Genomic DNA, 20,595 nt, shown 5'->3' with positions numbered 1-20,595 from the left:
CAGCGTCCTCTACCGGTACGACGGCTTATCCCCACGCCGAAAGTATGTCTGCAACTACATCATCGAATTCCCCCTGTGACAAAAACACATAAAAATATTTTATGCCAGATAAAGTTATGTGTTTTATTACAATGAAAAACATGCTAAATAATTGTCAGATTTATTACATTTTAATATTTAAATCAAACATGTAATATGGGTCAAATATAATTCGCACATACATATAATAAGTAAAACAATTTATGCTACAGTAATTAATTAGTCAAAAGCAATTTAATTCAAATAATTTAATAAAAAGTCAACATGGAACTATGTACAGTTTTAATAAGATCAATTGAACATACAACAAAAATTTAAGTAAAAAGGGGCGTTTCAACAGAATGAAATAAAAATAAAATAATGAAAACACTTTAGACAATGCACACAAGACATTGCTATTCTTTGTCCACTGCTGGAGAGTTGACGCATCCCTGATGGAACCACTTGTTGCAACTTTTGCAAAAAAAATGTTCATTTTTTAAATGTTTACATGTTCCTTTTTCATTATGTGTTTTAAGCAACAACATATCTGGAAATACCATTCATGTTAAATTTAATATAATTACCCATTGTAGGTCATCTGTTTCTGCAAACCCACGTTGACAGCAAAGCTTATCCAGGATGTCTAAACACAGACAAATTCACATCAACATCTCGACATATTTCTATTGCTTCAATGTCCTCAGCAAAATATTTCAACATGAAGCTAATTACAATCCAGAACAGTTTCAGCTCTCACCTTGTTTACGGCTCTTCTTCTTGTGCCAGTGGTGGGACGCACCGAGTATGCGCTCAGCAAACTGATGCAAAAGAAAACAGGACCGTAGACAGAAGAGGTGAACATCCTGCAACACACAGCCAGAAACAAAATCAGACCTGATCAGAAACATCACAGCAGAAAGAGTTTGGGGCAGGACATGACAGGGCATTACCTGTTCGTTTTAGTCAGCAGGCCAAATGCCACCCCATGTTGTTCTGGTGAGTGGCTCTCAGTCCCAATCTGCCTCTCCTCCTCCTCCTCCTGGTCCGCGGGAGCGTTTGACACTATTGATCACGCTATTCTCCTTGCCAGGTTAGAGAATGTTATCGGGATTAAGGGAACAGCCCTTGAATGGTTCAGATCATATTTGACCAACCGATATCAGTTTGTGGACATCAATGGTGTTTCGTCTTCACATAGTAAAGTAGAGTTTGGTGTTCCACAAGGCTCTGTCCTAGGTCCGTTACTTTTTTCTCTATACATGTTACCTTTAGGCAACGTCATCCGCAAACACGGTATTAGCTTTCATTGCTACGCTGACAACACACAGCTGTATCTGTCAGCAATGCCAGATCAGAGGCAGCAGCTGAACAAAATAGAGAATTGTCTGAAGGACATTAGACAGTGGATGCTCACCAACTTTCTCCTGCTAAACCCTGACAAGACAGAAGCGCTCGTAATCGGGTCTCAAGCAGCCAGGCATAAGCTGGCTGACTACACCATAACCCTGGATAGCCTTTCTATCTCACCGAGTATTGAAGTGAAGGATCTAGGTGTCATCATTGATGCAGGTCTCTCATTCAGTTCGCACGTAGATAATGTCACTAGAATAGCATTCTTTCACCTTAGAAATATTGCGAAAATAAGAAATATAATTTCAATGCATGATGCAGAAAAGTTGGTCCATGCATTTATTACATCAAGGTTAGATTACTGCAATGCATTATTGTCTGGATGCTCTAGTAGGTGCATGAGTAAACTCCAGCTAGTACAGAATGCTGCAGCCAGAGTTCTAACCAGAACCAGGAAATTTGACCACATCACCCCAGTCTTACAATCACTGCACTGGTTACCCATCAAATTTAGGATTGACTACAAAATCCTACTTATAACCTATAAAGCTCTAAATGGTCTCGCCCCACAGTACCTGAGTGAACTTTTGGTTCCTTACGAACCGCCACGCCCCCTTCGATCAATGGGTGTGGGGTCACTACTGGTACCAAAGGTGCAGAAGGTCACAGCTGGGAGCAGATCCTTCTCCTATAGAGCTCCGCAGTTGTGGAACAGCTTGCCTGTCAGTGTCCGGGATTCAGACACAGTCTCAGTGTTTAAATCCAATCTCAAAACCTATCTGTTTTCTCTGGCTTTTTGCTAAAGTCCTAGACCCTCATTTCACTTGATTTTGACGCAGTGTCAATTATAAAGTCAGGTTTATCACAGAGTCCCCCTGTTAGACACAGACAAAGTTAAATTCACCAGTTAGGCTGTCCTAGTTAGGGTACCGGGCCACTGTAGCACCAATATACCATTATAACCACAGATTTCAGTATCGGTCGTACAGTGCAACCGTCTGCCGCTGCTTCTGTTTGTTTTTCTCCAAGCACCCAGACTACTGGCAGACCCCAGTGAAGAGACAAGCAGATACATCCTGGTTCCTGACAACTGCTTTACAAGGACAAAACATAAAACAAACCAGAGGGTCACCACAGCCACCACCACCATTACAACTACAGCTTCAGGGATCTTCAAATGGACCAGTAACATCATTACAGACACGTAATCTAGACCATGACACTGAATACATCCTGGACTTCTCCAACCCTACAACTGTAGGACTCATTATATCATATCCAACCCTGCACTGACACCATTTGCAGGCTCACTCTACACTGGAAGGGGGTCCCTCTCTGTATCACTCCTTCCCAAGGTTTCTTCCTTTCTTTTTTTCTCTCTCCTAGAGTTTTTTTTTGTGTGGAGTTTTTCCTTGTGTGCAGAAGGGTCAAGTGTGGGGGGTGTCAACTGTAGGGCCTGTCAAAGCCCATTGAGACATACTGTATGTGATTTTGGGCTATATAAGAAATAAATTTTGTTGTTGTTGTTGATGTTCGAATGAATTTGGGAGGGATGAATGCCGTAGTCTTCCTCCCACCTTAAGCACAATATCTTTGTCCAAGAAAACATCCAAGTTGTGCATTTTGTTGTTCTTTGATAGTTGTTTGCCTTTGTTTAGTGTATCTATTTCATTTTGATATACTTGTCTTTGTAAATCTTTGATAATGACAGTTTCTGCATTTTGTCTTTCTGTCACAGTGGTGATCGTGTTTGATTTGTCTTTAAGCAGGTATCATCTGACACGTGCTACTGCACTGACTGCGCGGGACCAGGATGAGAACTTTCTGAGGCGGTCACTAAGGCTTGCATGTTCAGTAGTTTGTGTACTTAGTGTCTGCACCTTTTTCACTTCTGGGTCTCCTACTAGGAGTTCAATAGTTTTCATTTGGTGGGTGTTGTATTTCTCTTTCCCATAGGAATTTAGGGCCAGTAAGCCAATTGGATGAGAGTAGTTCATTTGCAGACATGCCCCTGGAAGCCATGTCTGCTGGGTTTTTGGCAGTAGGCACATAAAACCATTGTTGTGGTGGGGTATTGTTGCGGATTTTCTGTACTCTATTAGCAACAAATGTATGAAAACGCCTCGCCTCATTATTTAGGTATCCTAGAGTGACTTTAGAGTCAGTCCAAAAGAACTCTTCGACATTGTCGTAAAGTAGTTCCTCTCTCAGCATGTTGCTCACGGTGACTGACACTGTGGCTGTGGTAAGTTCCAGCCTTGGGATTGTGGTGATTTTTGTGGGTGAGACACGTGCTTTGCCCATAATGAAGGTACAATGAACTTCCTTGTTTTTGTTTAAGAGTCTGAGATAAGAACATTGTCCATATCCTGTAGTGCTTGCGTCCGAAAAGTGATGTAATTCTCTTTTCACCACATCTCCACTACATTTGTAATTTTCTCAGATTGTGAAGATCTCCTTTCCAGCGCTCCCACCGTGGCCTGAGATGCTCTGGTATCGGGTCATCCCACTTCGTTCCTTGGCAGCACATTTCTTGGAGGATTCCTTTGTCGTTGAGCACGTAAGGAGCTATGATTCCAAGGGGATCGTATATTGCTGCAACTGTGGATAGGATGCCACGCCGGGTTGGTGGTTGGTCCGTTAGTGTGATGTTGAATGTGAAGCAATCTTCCTCCATGTTCCAGTAAATGCCAAGTGCTCTTTCAGTCTGTGCTTCATTAAATGTCAAGTCCTGTAGCAGAGACCTAACCTCTGAGGTCGGAATACTATACAGAACGTTGATGTTGTTGGACACAAACTTGTGTAACCTTAATCCACCCTTTGCACACAATTCACATGCTTCCTTTGCCAGTTGTATAGCATCCTTGACTGTCTCTGCACTGGTGACGGCGCCATCTACGTAGAAGTCTCTGGCTATGAACCGTGAGCCCGCAGGATATGCAAGGCTGTTCTCTTTGGCTAAATGTTTCAGTCCATAGTTCGCACAAACGGGTGACGAAACAGCGCCAAAGAGATGAACTGTCATCCTGTACGCTTGCGGGTGGCTGTTTATGTCACCATCTTTCCACCATAAGAAGCGCAAGTAGTTGCGATCGCTTTCTTTGACCTGAAATTGGTGGAACATTTTCTCGAAGTCACACATCAGCGCTATTTGGTGCTGTCTGAAGCGCACAAGAACACCCGTAAGACTGTTGATCATGTCGGGGCCAATCAGTAAATGTTCATTAAGACAGGTACCCTGTCAGGTTTCTTTGGATGATAGATGGCGTGGTGTGGTATGTACCATGTCTTGCCAGGGAGTCCGATATCATCAGTCTCTTCTGCACCACCTCTTTCGATGATGTTATTCATGTATTGCATGTAATCCTCCTTGTATTTTTCGTCTTTCATGAGTTTGTGTTTGAGCTGGTTTAGTCTGTTTTCAGCAAGTTGTCTGTTATCTGGCATTTGTGGCTTTTCTCTAAATGGCAATGACATCTCCAAATGTCCCTTTTCCGTCTGTGTTATGCCTTGCTCAAGCTTCTGGAGGAATATTAAATCCTCTTGTGATACAGTCTTTTCGTTCCTGTCCGTCTCTTTGAAATCTCTTTCCAGAGCAAGTATTGCATCTGTTGGAGTGGAGTGAGGGACTTCTTTAACTGTGACTCTGTGGCAGAGGCTGCTGTCTATATCCGTTTCATTGCACAGTGCTGCGTTGCCTACTATGCGCCATCCTAAGTCCGTGCGAATAGAATAGGGCTCACCATCTTTTCCTAAGATTATTTGTTTAGGTGCAAGAGCCCTGGGACAGGTATAACCTATAAGGATGTAAAAACCACATGAAGACCATGTGGTGTGGGAGAAGAGAATAGAGTGTGTAGAAAAAACTCTTTCTCCCTCCACACAAAGCACTGTATTCAACCACTGCAATTTGATGTTACCTGGCAGAAAGAGGCATGGCACAATAGAGGTTAAAAATGAACAGTTTCTAATTTATTAACACCGGTAGATAATTATTGTAGTTACATGTGAATATTGAATGTAAAAAGGTACCAAGGTTGCAGAGAAAATAAACATGAGAAGAAAGAGTAAAGAGGGAGAAGAGAAAAAGAGGAGGAGAGAAAGACTCAGAAACCTTCCGGTTTCCGATGGAAAAACCCCCCTGAGCAAGATAGCTCAGAGTCCCATTTTCCACATGTGCGCAGGCTTTTATACCCCTGGCCTACAGGAAGTTGTCACTGGCATACAGGAAGTTGTCACTGGCCTACAGGAAGTTGTCACTGACCAATCAGAACCTGTTGTTTCTGATGTCACGCCCCCGGTGCCTCCCATTTGGTGAAGACAAAGAGGGTGGGCGGTCCTGACGGCTGATACTTCGCACGTTGATGTCGGACAAAAGACATGTAAAAACCGGGGTGTCGAATCTTCACCCACAACCGTCGACACAGGAATGTTACACTTCCCCCTGCAGACATCTGTTATGCAAGACAAAGCAGGCTCCCGCGATGTCCATTCTTACAGACGGCCGGTTGATCCCCTGGGGCACTCGAGTATTCAGGGTCCATGGGGATCACAATTGGGTCATGATTGTGTATCTGCTTGCTTCCTGGTCAGTCGGGAATTCAAATGTAGCCGATAGTTGTGGTTCTGTGTCCTTTGCGATCCTCAGGCGTCTGAGGTCACCCTTGTAGGGAAACCTGCCTTCTTGACATAGATCAAACACAGCAGCATACATAGAATATTCAACTTGATCCAGGGCTTTTCACACTTGGTTGGGTTCTTTGTCTGGAGTGTGATGAGGTTTGCATACAGATTGTGCATGTAGAGAAACAGTGTTCATCGTACATTAAAACCAAACCAGAAAAACAAATGACAACAATGATCAGATACTGTAATGCAAAAAACATGTAAATATAGTGGGAGGCTTAAAATGATATCAGGGAATTCATAACTCCGCAGATTTGCACTGGCTTATCAAGTCTAATCAACAACAGTGGCCGGAAAAATAAATACAAATAAACTTCCTGTAGGCCAGGGGTATAAAAGTCTGCGCACATATGGAAAAGGGGCTCTGAGCTATCTTGCTCAGGGGGGTTTTTCCCTCAGAAGCCGGAAGGCTTCTGGGACTTTTATCTTCCCTTCTCTTTCTCTTCTCCCTCTTTACTCTTTCTTCTCATGTTTACTTTCTCTATAACCTTGGTACCTTTTTACATTCAATATTCACATGTAACTACAATAATTATTTAACGGTGTTAATAAATTAGAAACTGTTCATTTTTAACCTCTGTTGTGCCATGCCTCTTTCTGCCAGGTAACATCAAATTGGAGTGGTTGAATACAGTGCTTTGTGTGGAGGGAGAAAGAGTTTTTTCTACACACTCTATTCTCTTCTCCACGCCACATGGTCTTCATGTGGTCTTTTTTACAAGGAGACCCACTTCACAACTGAGGAGTGAAGGGATCTCATCTACAATAGGCAGTAAATGACTCCTGCGTTACATCCTGATCCACAAAGACAGCATCGCTCTGAGTGTCTAATAATGCATAGTCCAATTTTAGGTGGTTTACAGCCATACTGGGACTATGTTGTCCCTGGCTGGTGGAACAACCTTCCCTCCTCCACAAGACTAGCCGAGACTATCACCACTTTTAAGAAGCAGGTGAAAACCCTCTTGTTCAAAAAGTAATACTGTCAAATTTAACACTTACACACACACATGCGTACACATTGCACAAAACAATACAAAAATGTTATAACCCTAGCACTTATCAATCTCTGAGCATGTTCTTCGCTGACAAGTTGAGCCTTATCAGGGCTCTTAGTTTGTAAACTCAATATTCTATAGAAATCGAACGAGAATTGCTGGTGTCTTCCTCTTGTAAGTCGCTTTGGATAAATGCGTCTGCTAAATAAAGTAAAGTAAAGTAAAGACTATCATTGAGGTGCTGACGGTCTGTTCTGATCTGGCAACATTAAGTGACATGGCTGTTGCAGTTTCAGGTGAGTTACCTTGATTTGCATTCTCCGTACTCACACGTGTTTGTCTTTGCAAAGCATTACTGTAGTTTTCATCATGAAGACACACAGGATGTTTCTTTGTGCAGGTTTCGCAAGTGAGGCGGCATCTGCAGTCCTTACCACTGTGTCCTTGTTTCAGACAGCCATAACAAAGCTTTTTGTCTCTCACATATTTATTTCTATTTTCTAGAGACATCTTTAAGAAGTCTGGGCACTTGTGAATCTGATGTGCGTCCTGGCACAACATGCATGGAGAACTGATAGGTGTTTTTGTTATTGTCTGTTTGTCACTTTGTACAGTTGCATTTGTGTTAAATACACCTGCTTTTTTCCCACTGATTACCCTTGTACTCAATATTTCAATATTTATCAGTATATATCAATATTTGTTTCAGTGCAGCGAAGTGCATGAATGGAGGTGACTGGGTTGCAAGCAACTTTTGCTTCTAATGAGAGGAAGGAGGCAAAATCACAGAAACTTGGAAACTCACCACCCTCCATTAAAGTTTTTGTTACCTGTCTATTCCATCTTGCATTTATCCAGTCCGGTAGTTTGTGCAAAAATCTTTGATTTTCTTCGCAGTTGTTGAGTATTTGTAATCCCTTTACGTGAGGCATAGCAAGCTTGCATGCATTTATGAAATCTGCAAGGTTCCTTAATCCATCAGCGTCACTGGACTGCACCTTTGGCCAATTCGCTAGCTTCTCTCTAAATGCCTTTTATATCATGAATGGTTGACCGTATCTTTGGTTTAGTTTATCTCAAGCATCTTTGTATGCCTCTTCATCGTTTCTGAAGAAACTTCTTTCAAGACATTTGCGAGCCGACCCAGTTAAATATCTTTTTAAATACTACAGTTTATCTTTACCGCTGAGAGACCCTTTCGTTCAATCAGGGACATGAATGTGGATTTCTACTCTATGAAGTTTATTGGATCACCACTAAACACTGTTGGTTCTGGTGTGGGAAGTTTGTTCATTTTTATGCTGTCTTGCACTGCTTGTGCTAGCTCAGAGACATCCGAGTGAGCTGTTTGCACAGGAATGAAGGGGAGTGCTGGTGTGGGCTGTTTGGGGGTGAAGTTTGGGCTAACTGGTTCACCTTTTATTGACTGTTCATCCCCCACTAGTGATAACTCTCTATCATATGCTTCCCACCTGGCTCGAGCTGCTTTTACTTCCTTCTGCGCTCTTAAGCGTTCCAGCTCTGAATTTTGCGCCGCCATTTGTACCTTGTGCTCCTTCTCTATAGCCTTTATCCTTTCTCTTTGTCTTTGTTCCTCTAATACAACCTCATATTCTGCCTCTTTTGCTGATAGTTCTGCTGCTGCTTCGGCTCGCTTTGCGGTCAGCTGTGAAACTGAGGATCATTGGCTGTGGTTTGATACCGCGGTCGAGCCATATATGGACATGGCATAGTCATGCTGTAAAAGTCGACATAAACGAGTTCTTTCACACTCTGCACCAAAATCTCCATCAACACTACTTATTCTCTCCAGAATTATTCTAAAAACTTCATGAGTTACTTGTTCACATGCATCAATCTTTCTCCTTATGTCAGATGGTGGTGCCGTTTGGATTATTATTTCTGAAAAGAACATCAATATATTGTCTCTCCTTTGTTCTATTATGTCTGCAAGTTCTGACATCTCTTCATCTGTGATATCTGTCTTTAGCTTTTCTCTTGTTTCTCGTACTTGCATTTTCCATTGTTCATTGTTGTTAGTCTCCTTTCTTTTTGGCTTAATTCTTCCTTTCGGTATGTTATCATCCTTTCAGTGTGTACTTTAACTCTTTCAGAACATCTTGGTAAGTCGGACATGGTTTAAGCTTTATCTTGAAGCTCACTTCACATTTGTTCTTTGCATGTGATTGGATCTTTAATGTCTTGTTGTGAACTTGCAATGTGTTCATTTGTGACCGTTTGACTTAGTGATGCAGCTTGTACGTCTTCCATTTGAGCCCCTTTTGATCCATTTTGTCTTCTGACCAACTGCTGGACGTCGCGGGTATTACCTTAAACCACGTAGTGCAGCGGGAGGCGGCGGTCAAGCTCTTACTGTAGCATTCAGTCCATATTGAGAAGGCCAGAACTGATGGTCAAATGATGATTTATTGAAGCCGTCCGTGTCATCAACCAACGTAAGAGCTAAGCAAGAGCAGATACCAATAATTACGATTACATCCCTGGTCATGCATAGCACCTTACGTTAGTATATTTCTTTCCCTTAGCATAACTAATAAAGTCTTTTCTCACAAACATTACAGGTTGCTCAAATATACTTAGTCATAGTTACAAACCTTGTTCCCTTATCAACTGATGCTAGATTTGTTGCTTTTAACTCTTTCGGTTGTCCTTTTCTCTGCGTTGCCACTGAGCCTTTCCTGCTTTACTTCACGCCTTCTGTCTTACATCAAGCTCAGTACAGTTACCGTACTTCCGCTCACAAAGGGGTTTTCAAAATATGAGCGGGTAACATTGCATTAATGTAAATCTTACTTTTTTGGTCTTTACAATGAATGTGTTACACTGCACAGTTCATTCTGTCAAACACAAAATTTTGTAAAATTTTGTACCATCTGAGATATGCATCCCCCCTGAATTATTATTCAGAGTACAATAATAGACAAGTTTATAACTCAGTTTCATTTTAAAATTATAGATTTATTGGGGCATGCATATATAACGACAAGCAGAAATTCATACCTGCTAGATTTGCATCTGCAGTATTTTAGGCAATGTGGCTGATAAAGTGCTGAAATCATCCCTCATAGGACAGAGTGGACTGCCAGACAAACAGAAAACAAAGAATGCACAAAGGTGCACAACTAGTGGCCTGCACGCAACATTGATTCCATTGGTGAAAAATAGACAATGACAGCTTGATGACGATGTCTCATGCTCCTCACTAGCCTCATGATGTGTTTCTGAGGCAATGCGTTCCACTGTTCCACAAGAGCTAAACGCAGTTCTGCCGGGCCACGTGGGGGTGGGGTACGATCATTCAGTCTCTGCTTCAACTGGTCCCAGACGTGCTCTATGGGGTTCAGGTCAGGTGACATTGATGGCCATACCATATGAGGCACTCCAACTGCCTGAATTCTGCCACGATGTGGTGGAGCATTATCATCCATTAATAGAAAGTTGGGCAGAATTGGGGGATGTTGATGGGTTCTATGATGTCTCTGAGGTAAGAATGTGCAGGGACTGAGCCATGTACAATAACCAAATCGGTTTTGCGCTGACTGGTGATGCCTGCCCAGATTGTTGCTCCTCGTCGCTTGACCTCAGTGTATCGCTCACCTCGCATTCTCCAGCAACGCTGACACGACACTAATCAGTGAACAGGACGGTAGACCACTGCTGCATTGTTCAGACCACATGGCCTTGACATCCACTAAGTCTCTTACAATATCCCTATCTTATTGTGAGTAGAGTGTTTATATCAACACTGGGAACAGATCCTTCTCCTGTTTCATCTTGGTCTTATAAAGTTGAATGTTTGCATCGTTCCATGCGTAAATTTAGTCTCTTGAGCATGAAAAATTAATTATATTGTTTTCACATATGCTGTTGTGAATTGTAATTGTGAACATCACTTCAAGATGACTTTTAGTTTGCTTCAGAAAAAAAAAACTGCAGAAGAAACTCCCCTGAATAAACAATAAATTCCCCTCCTCCTCTTTAACAGAGCCACATTCAAACACAATAACCAGTCAGTGTGTAACAGTGGAAGGACAATTTATTGCAGTTTCAAATAAAACACATACAAATATTTTATGCCAGATAAAGTTATGTGTTTAATTTACAATGAAAAACATGGTAAATAATTGTCAGATTTATTACATTTCAATATTTAAATCAAACATGTAATATGGGTCAAATATAATTCACACATACATATAATAAGTAAAACAATTTATGCTACAGTATTAATTAGGCAAAAGCAATTTAATTCAAATAATTTAATAAAAAGTCAACATGGAACTATGTACAGTTTTAATAAGATCAATTGAACATACAGCAAAAAATATAAATAAAAGTATAAAAAAGGGCATTTCAACACAATGAAATAAAAATAAAATAATGAAAACACTTTAGACAATGCACACAACACATTGCTATTCTTTGTCCACTGCTGGAGAGTTGACGCATCCCTGATGGAACCACTTGTTGCAACTATTGCAGGCAATCTGAACATTAAAAAATAAAAAAAACATGTTCCTTTTTCATTATGTGTTTTAAGCAACAACATATCTGGAAATACCATTCATGTTAAATTTAATATAATTACCCATTGTAGGTCATCTGTTTCCACAAACCCACATTGACAGAAAAGCTTATCCAGGATGTCTAAACACAGACAAATTCACATCAACATCTCGACATATTTCTAAAGCTTTAATGTCCTCGGCAAAATATTTCAACATGAAGCTAATTACAATCCAGAACAGTTTCAGCTCTCACCTTGTTTACGGCTCTTCTTCTTGTGCCAGTGGTGGGACGCACCGAGTATGCGCTCAGCAAACTGATGCAAAAGAAAACAGGACCGTAGACAAAAGAGGTGAACATCCTGCAACACACAGCCAGAAACAAAATCAGACCTGATCAGAAACATCACAGCAGAAAGAGTTTGGGGCAGGACATGACAGGGCATTACCTGTTCGTTTAAGTCAGCAGGCCAAATGCCACCCCATGTTGTTCTGGTGAGTGGCTCTCAGTCCCAATCTGCCTCTCCTCCTCCTCCTCCTGGTCCGCGGGAATGACCGTCTGCCTGGTTTTCTTAGAAAGGATGGCAGAAAACGATTTAACCGAAAACGAATCACCTCCGGGCCATCCTATACAAATCACAAACATATATACACATGAGGTCTGGAAAAGGACTCACCGGTGGAGAACACCAGAGAGCTCGCTTCATCTGTGTATGTCGCTGAAGCTGACTGCTGCTCCCAAGTCACCTGTAGAAAGAAATGAGAGAACATTACACTCCAATTTATTGGAGTTGGAGGACCAGGGCAATACTCACCGATTTTCACTTCACCCTGCCCGGTAACCATGATGTTGTTGCTGTGGATCACCTCCATTCGGTGGAAATAAGGTAGGGAGTGCACCACGGATGAGAGGAGAAAGGGGGGAGAAGTGGAACGTGCACTGTAAACCCGAACAGTACTACTAACTTTTATCCATTACGTTAAGGATAATGACACAAAGTTAGCAATACATTGGAAAAATAGTTAATAATAAGAGTTGTGAAAACTCGGGATGGTCGAGACACCGGCAAGCTGGCATTAACATTTACATATTTTTGGCCTTGTAGGCTAAAGTGGATGCAGAGTCTGTGAATGTGGTAAGTATCCTTTTTTCGTTTACTTTAGATATTTTTAACAGCTTCACACGTAACCCTGCATTGAATTGGTTCTTCGTGCCCTAGCAGTGTACTTACGTGAAGATGACCCACAGTTTTTTAAGACATGGAATGTAAGTACTCGGTGCACTCACCAAACAGGATCAGTTTTTGTGATTATCAGGGTTTTTTTTAATCTTAGCTTCATTAACAAATTACCATAACAACATATATTCAACTTTTTTTCTCTACTGTTGCAAATTCTCTATGCATGTTCTTGTCTAGTTTTTAAATTTGGGCCAATTCAGTGTAAACTGAAAAGGCCTACCTGGTTAAGTATGATACTCTATTAAAGTGATAGTTAACCAAAAATGATCTGATGATGTAATTCATTACTAGACATGTTTACAGTTGGACACTCTTTGTGCATTCCAGGTGGAGGATTCAGATGAGCCAGACATCACCTAGTTCCTGCTAAGTAGTTTTGTAAGCGTATGTTGTAGAAAATGTAGCTTTTATATTTGGTATGTTGTCTTCTGCACCAAATCTACCTCAGTTGCACTTCTACAACAAAAACTTTTTGCAATCAGATTGTATTTTTTTATTCTAAGGTTTTTTACAAGTGTATGTTGTTAAACATGTGGTTTAAACATTTGGTAGGTTGTTACTTTAATATTGTCACTTCCTCTGTTTATCTCAATTTGTTTTATAAGCTAAACATGTAGTTTACAGCAGTTTTACATTTAGTAGGTTGTCTTCTGCACCAGATCTACCCCAGTTGCACTCTTACAACAGAAACTTGATATTTGTAATCAGATTTAGTTTATTTTAAGGTTGTTTACAAGTGTCTATTGTTTAACATGTAGTTTAAACATTTGGTAAGTTGTTAGACCTACCTCAGTTGCACTTTACACAATGAAACATTGTGAAGTTAAAGCATTTAAATGTTTACATTTACATTTTTTACAATCTATCTCTGTTGCATATTTCATGCAACAAATACTTGGTTTTGAAATCAGGTATGTATTATTTTTTGTGTTTTGACTTATTCATTTATTGTTTTTATTTCCTATAATTTATATTTTTAACATTTCTTTTTGAAGGAGCTTTATTTATTTTATTTATTTTGATTTGCCGTCTTGCAAAATAATGGCAATGGATGTAAAGTACTCGGTGCACTCACCAAACAGGATCAGTTTTTGTGCTTATCAGGATTTTTTTAATCTTAGCTTCATTAACAAATTACCATAACCACATATATTCAACTTTTTTTCTCTACTGTTGCAAATTCTCCATGTATGTTCTTGTCTAGTTTTTAAATTTGGGCCAATTCAGTGTAAACTGAAAAGGCCTACCTGGTTAAGTATGATACTATATTAAAGTGATAGTTAACCAAAAAATTCTGATGATGTAATTCATTACTAGACATGTTTACAGTTGGACACTCTTTGTGCATTCCAGGTGGAGGATTCAGATGAGCCAGACATCACCTAGTTCCTGCTAAGTAGTTTTGTAAGTGTATGTTGTAGAAAATGTAGCTTTTATATTTGGTATGTTGTCTTCTGCACCAAATCTACCTCAGTTGCACTTCTACAACAAAAACTTTTTGCAATCAGATTGTGTTTTTTTATTCTAAGGTTTTTTACAAGTGTATGTTGTTAAACATGTAGTTTAAACATTTGGTAGGTTGTTACTTTAATATTGTCACTTCCTCTGTTTATCTCAATTTGTTTTATAAGCTAAACATGTAGTTTACAGCAGTTTTACATTTAGTAGGTTGTCTTCTGCACCAGATCTACCCCAGTTGCACTCTTACAACAGAAACTTGATATTTGTAATCAGATTTAGTTTATTTTAAGGTTGTTTACAAGTGTCTATTGTTTAACATGTAGTTTAAACATTTGGTAAGTTGTTAGACCTACCTCAGTTGCACTTTACACAATGAAACATTGTACAGTTTAAAGCATTTAAATGTTTACATTTACATTTTTTACAATCTATCTCTGTTGCATATTTCATGCAACAAATACTTGGTTTTGAAATCAGGTATGTATTATTTTTTGTGTTTTGACTTATTCATTTATTGTTTTTATTTCCTATAAATTATCATTTTAACATTTCTTTTTGAAGGAGCTTTATTTATTTTATTTTATTTTATTTTATTTATTTTGATTTGCCGTCTTGCAAAATAATGGCAATGGATGTAAAGTACTCGGTGCACTCACCAAACAGGATCAGTTTTAGTGCTTATCAGGGTTTTTTTTAATCTTAGCTTCATTATCAAATTACCATAACAACATATATTCAACTTTTTTTCTCTACTGTTGCAAATTCTCTATGCATGTTCTTGTCTAGTTTTTAAATTTGGGCCAATTCAGTGTAAACTGAAAAGGCCTACCTGGTTAAGTATGATACTATATTAAAGTGATAGTTAACCAAAAATGATCTGATGATTCTGATGATGTAATTCATTACTAGACATGTTTACAGTTGGACACTCTTTGTGCATTCCAGGTGGAGGATTCAGATGAGCCAGACATCACCTAGTTCCTGCTAAGTAGTTTTGTAAGCGTATGTTGTAGAAAATGTAGGTTTTATATTTGGTATGTTGTCTTCTGCACCAAATCTACCTCAGTTGCACTTCTAAAACAAAAACTTTTTGCAATCAGATTGTATTTTTTTATTCTAAGGTTTTTTACAAGTGTATGTTGTTAAACATGTAGCTTAAACATTTGGTAGGTTGTTACTTTAATATTGTCACTTCCTCTGTTTATCTCAATTTGTTTTATAAGCTAAACATGTAGTTTACAGCAGTTTTACATTTAGTAGGTTGTCTTCTGCACCAGATCTACCCCAGTTGCACTCTTACAACAGAAACTTGATATTTGTAATCAGATTTAGTTTATTTTAAGGTTGTTTACAAGTGTCTATTGTTTAACATGTAGTTTAAACATTTGGTAAGTTGTTAGACCTACCTCAGTTGCACTTTACACAATGAAACATTGTACAGTTTAAAGCATTTAAATGTTTACATTTACATTTTTTACAATCTATCTCTGTTGCATATTTCATGCAACAAATACTTGGTTTTGAAATCAGGTATGTATTATTTTTCGTGTTTTGACTTATTCATTTATTGTTTTTATTTCCTATAAATTATAATTTTAACATTTCTTTTTGAAGGAGCTTTATTTATTTTATTTTATTTATTTTGATTTGCCGTCTTGCAAAAAATTGTAATCACTGTTTTAACACTTTCCAACCTTTATTTTTAGTATTTTGAACTCAAATATGTGTCAGGCTATGAGTTATTCAAAATGAGTTTATTTCTTGAATAAAACTATTTATATAAGTGGTAATTAATTAAAAACAATAAGTATTGAAAACATAACTTTAGTGTATCATATGTACAGTTTTAAGTACACTGAACTTAAAATAAATAAAAAAGGAAAGAAAAATATTTAAGTTTAGTGTCATTGTAATTTTAAAGTATGTTTACTTAAAAAAATCTTAGGTAATCAGTTTCCACAAAAGTTTTGAGTACTCTTAACTTATCGGGTTTTACAGTGTGGTAAAGGAATTCTGCTGTCTGTCGAGAGGTTTGCTTTCGAGGTTGAACCGGATGTGTTTGGCTTTGGTGGCGTTTTCTCCCCAGTTAACCTGCCTCCGAGTGTATTCTACAATACTATTACTATTAACTGCTAAAACTATAGGATTCGATAGGATTACTACTATTAATATTAATTAAAAGGTTGTTTACAAGTGTCTATTGTTTAACATGTAGTTTAAACATTTGGTAAGTTGTTAGACCTACCTCAGTTGCACTTTACACAATGAGTACACTTAACTTATCGGGAGGTCCTCCTCCTCCTCCTCCTCCTCCTCGGCCCCGCGACCTCCTCCACGTCCCGGAGGTAGCGCTCCACGCGAGACCTCTCCAGGGACGCGGAGCCGCTGCAGTAGAGGCCGGAGAAGGCGGGCTCCGTGACGGCCTTGTTGAGCACCTTGGTGCTCCTTGGTGGAGATGTTGAGCGCCGCCACCTTCTCCACCTGCCGGTGGAAGCTGCGCTCGGTGATCTTGTTCAGCGCCGTGCGGAGGTGGAGCAGCAGCCGCCGCGTTCCACTAACCAGGCCGCGCGTCGCCATCATCCTTCTCGGCCTCCAGGGCTCTTCAGCCCGGTGGAGCCCGAATTCGTCTCGGGGCCGAGCGCTCATGGTGCTGAAAAAGTCCAAGCGTTAATACACAAAAACACTACAATAATTCTCAACAACAAATTCAGAGAATCTAACGGGGTCAATAAAATCAACAATTAAATATAGAAAGTAGCAGTAGAGTTGAAAAAGTCGTGATAATCGCTGAAAATCGCTTTTGGGGTCTTGAAAGCACGCAGCCGCAAGCAGTCAAGTAGTTTGCAAGTAACTAACTGTTTCTAGCACGTCTATTTTAAACAAGAGCTCCTCGGCCAATCAGGACGCTGTGTTTTATTGACAGTTGTCATGGTAACCCGACACGTCTGAACACATTGGCGGTGTTGTTTTTAATCAAATGATTGTCCATCTAGCATCCTCAGGCCACTTTTTACTCAACTTTTAAATTAGAAGTTGTGCTTTTGCGCCCTCTGCTGACACAGTTTTGTCATGACAGCAGTTTAATAAAACCAGGCGCTGAGGTCATATATACACTACGCACAATAAATTAGGGACATTGTTATTTACATGAATGCTTTTCCTATTTGATCTGAATTTTAATGAAAGAATTAAAAGTTCCCTTTGATATTACTAATAATGTATGAGATGAATTATGATGGGTTCTATGATTTCTCTGAGGTAAGAATGTGCAGTGGCTGAGCCATGTACAATAATCAAATTGTCACCTAGTTTTGAACAAACTTTTGGTATTTAAAAATAAAATTATTAATAAACCATGCTGATGTCCCAGCCGTATTATGCACAATTATGAATGTGTTACACTGCACAGTTCATTCTGTCAAACAGTCCAAAATGTCTGTGGGTAAAATTCAGAGTACAATAATTGACAAGTTTATAACTCAGTTTCATTATAAAATTATAGAATTATTGGGGCATGCATATAACGACAAGCAGAAATTCATACCTGCTAGATTTGCATCTGCAGTATTTTAGGCAATGTTGCTGATAAAGTGCTGAAATCATCCCTCATAGGACAGAGTGGACTGCCGGACAACATTGGTGAAAAATAGACCCTTTATTGTACGAGGAGATTTTACTGTACAAAATCCATGGCAAATATAAAAGTGGTCTGTTGCAATATAGCATGTCAATAGTAACATGCACTACCAAAAAAGTCTGGCCACCAACCTGACCTGACAGTACATATGGCGGGTGGACTGCTCTTTTAGATAGGGAAGAAGATCAGAAAAGCAGACAAGGCTTATATGGGGAGAGAGGAGGAGAATAATAAAAACAACCCCCAGGCTGTACTCCACTGGGGAGCACACACAAAAAAAACACGTCTGCAACATAAGCACCATCACAACATAAAAGTAAAAGTCATTCGCAACAGGAGAGGGGAAATGGACGGCGGATGTAATCCCTTGTGAACGAGCATCAAAACAGCACTCACACAGTCCATGCAGGGGGTACGAATCGGGCGGAGGGGTGGGGTTGGGGGTGAGTGCATATCAGTGTGCGTGTATAACTGTGTGCATGTGTGTTTGAGTGTCCTCGGGTTGGGGAAGGAATAAGAGAGTCAAGCTGCCCTGGCCCTGACGAGAGATGCTGATTCCGCAGAAGTCGTTGTTTAGGGGAGCCGAACGCAGATAGGAAAGATTTGTTTGGGTTTCTGGGCGAAGAGCTAAAACTTTTGCAGCTGTTCAATAGTCTCTGGTCTGCTCAGTCCAAATTTCCAAATTTGTATAGTTTCTGATTTATAGTCACAGTTTGTGAGTTTGTACAGTTAACTGGGCATTGAAACGATTCTGTGTGCCCCTTATCATTCGCAGACCAATGGTCTGGTTGAGTGGATCAGTGGCGCACAGTATGACAATTCACAAATTATGTTATTGAATAATTCTGTAATAATATTACAAATTCAATCTTCTGTTTTTTTTTTTGTGAAAGTGAAGTGATTGTCATTGTGAAACACTGCAGTGCAGCACACAGTGGCACAATGAAATGTGTCCTCTGCATTTAACCATCACCCTTGGTGAGCAGTGGGCAGCCATGACAGGCGCCCGGGGAGCAGTGTGTGGGTACGGCGCTTTGCTCAGTGGCACCTCAGTGGCACCTTGGCAGCTCGGGATTCGAACCGGCAACCGACAATTCCGGGTTACCCACTAGGCCACCACTGCCACTGATTGTCGATTATTGTTGTCAATCTGGCAGCTTTTTGAAAGCTTTTGGTCCTTTACTACAGAGTCAGGCTGTTGATATCGCCATGGACCAGGATTCCAATCCATTCACCATGGTTCTTGCAATGCAGAGTAATAATATGTTTCATCCAGTCTTCTGAAAGGCCTTTCTTTGAGCTTTATCATAATGTGCACATGTTTTGGAACATTATTATTATTATCTATATATTTTGTTGTGTTGGCCTGATTAATGTATTTTGTGATTAATGTGTGTGTGTGGGTGTGTGTGTGTGTGTGTGTGTGTGTGGTGTGGTGTTGTGTTGTGTGTGTGTGCAAGCGTGCTCGTGCGTTTGATTCAGCAACAGCAGTACAGACTGCTTGTTCAATGGCCACTGTCCTGCAACAAGCTTCTTTTATACAGTATAATCCTAGCACCCTTTTCTGGAAAACATGAATAATACCAGAACCACTGACTCAATTTTTGGATCTCTTTTTCATGACAAAGCAATTGTTCGGTTTATAAAACCTGACTGATATAAAAGCTGCCTGGGTGCAGCCCAGTCCAGCACCTCTCCTCTCCCTCTTAAGGCACAGAACCTCAGCAGAGCAGAATATGTCCAAAATGGGCAGGGTGAGTAATACAAGGGTACAATTGTTGGGGCTTTCTGCCGACATTTTATATGTTAATGTGCTTCTAATATTGCTGATCAATGACTCAGGAACGGTAGCTCCACGGTAGCTGATGTTGAGAATATAAACTGCCTCTCTTTCTGAAGATCATCTTTTACGAAGATAAGAACTTCCAGGGCCGTCGTTATGAGTGTGACAGTGACTGCTCCGATTTCCACACCTACCTGAGCCGCTGTAACTCCATCCGTGTGGAGAGCGGGGCCTGGGTTGTCTATGAGCGGCCCAACTACATGGGCTACCAGTACGTGTTGACAAGAGGAGAGTACCCAGAATACCTGCGCTGGATGGGTCTCAATGATCGGCTCAGTTCCTGCAAAGTTATTCACTTTGTAAGAAACTTGCATTTTTTTTACGCTGGCTGACATGAATATAAAACAAGAAATGTGTTATTTGCAGATGTTAACGTAGCACGTATGCCTGTCCTGTGTCCTCTTGCTGCACACCTCTACTCTGCAGGCCAGTGGCTCCCATTACAAGATCCAGCTCTATGATAAGGGTGACTTCGCTGGCCAGGCTTATGAGGCTACTGAAGACTGTCCATCTGTATTGGAGCGCTTCCGTACACGAGAGGTCCACTCCTGTAAGGTGCTGGAGGGAGTGTGGGTGTTTTATGAGCATCCCAACTACCGTGGGCGCCAGTACCTGCTGGAGAAGGGCGAGTACCGTAAGCCCGTGGACTGGGGTGCTGTATGTCCTACGGTCCAGTCCTTTCGACGCCTTACAGAGTGACCTCCCAAAGTTAACAAACCAACAAAAAAAAAAAAAAATCCTTCACCCAGACCCAGTTCCAAGACAGACCTTCTAACCAACAGACAGCTGAGGTCCAAGCCCAAATAAAATGAGTGGCAAGATGTTGCATGAG

The 20,595-nt window shown here is 40.3% G+C and overlaps 1 protein-coding gene and 1 long non-coding RNA gene across 4 annotated transcripts; one reads left to right on the top strand and one right to left on the bottom strand.

Annotated features, from left to right (window-relative positions):
- Positions 1 to 849: 849 nt before the first annotated feature.
- On the bottom strand, positions 850 to 12,989 carry LOC114790667 (uncharacterized). Of its 3 annotated transcripts, XR_003749851.1 has the most exons (5): positions 12,259 to 12,989; positions 12,031 to 12,152; positions 11,838 to 11,898; positions 11,665 to 11,723; positions 11,407 to 11,563 (listed from the first exon to the last, which is right to left on the bottom strand). It is a non-coding gene; the product is annotated as an uncharacterized LOC114790667 (long non-coding RNA). The 3 variants fall into 3 exon arrangements; XR_003749852.1 differs by lacking the exons at positions 11,407 to 11,563; positions 11,665 to 11,723; positions 11,838 to 11,898 and adding an exon at positions 850 to 884; XR_003749853.1 differs by lacking the exons at positions 11,407 to 11,563; positions 11,665 to 11,723; positions 11,838 to 11,898 and adding an exon at positions 11,910 to 11,943.
- A 6,551-nt stretch (positions 12,990 to 19,540) lies between these two features.
- On the top strand, positions 19,541 to 20,544 carry LOC114790663 (gamma-crystallin S). The gene is made up of 3 exons (XM_028980907.1): positions 19,541 to 19,674; positions 19,820 to 20,062; positions 20,190 to 20,544. Exons 1-3 carry the CDS (start codon positions 19,657 to 19,659, stop codon positions 20,460 to 20,462), a joined length of 534 nt encoding a protein of 177 aa, XP_028836740.1. The 5' UTR covers positions 19,541 to 19,656; the 3' UTR covers positions 20,463 to 20,544.
- Positions 20,545 to 20,595: the final 51 nt, after the last annotated feature.

This window comes from Denticeps clupeoides, chromosome 5 (genome assembly GCF_900700375.1).
Source record: "Denticeps clupeoides chromosome 5, fDenClu1.1, whole genome shotgun sequence".
Classification (NCBI taxonomy): domain Eukaryota; kingdom Metazoa; phylum Chordata; class Actinopteri; order Clupeiformes; family Denticipitidae; genus Denticeps; species Denticeps clupeoides.
The sequence above is the reverse complement of the archived record's forward strand: the minus strand, read 5'-3'. Positions and strand labels throughout refer to the sequence as shown.

Excerpts from the sequence above, each read along its gene's own strand:
- LOC114790663 (XM_028980907.1), top strand. Across the intron at positions 20,063-20,189 it reads CCTGCAAAGTTATTCACTTT|GCCAGTGGCTCCCATTACAA; the intron begins GTAAGAAACTTG and ends TCTACTCTGCAG.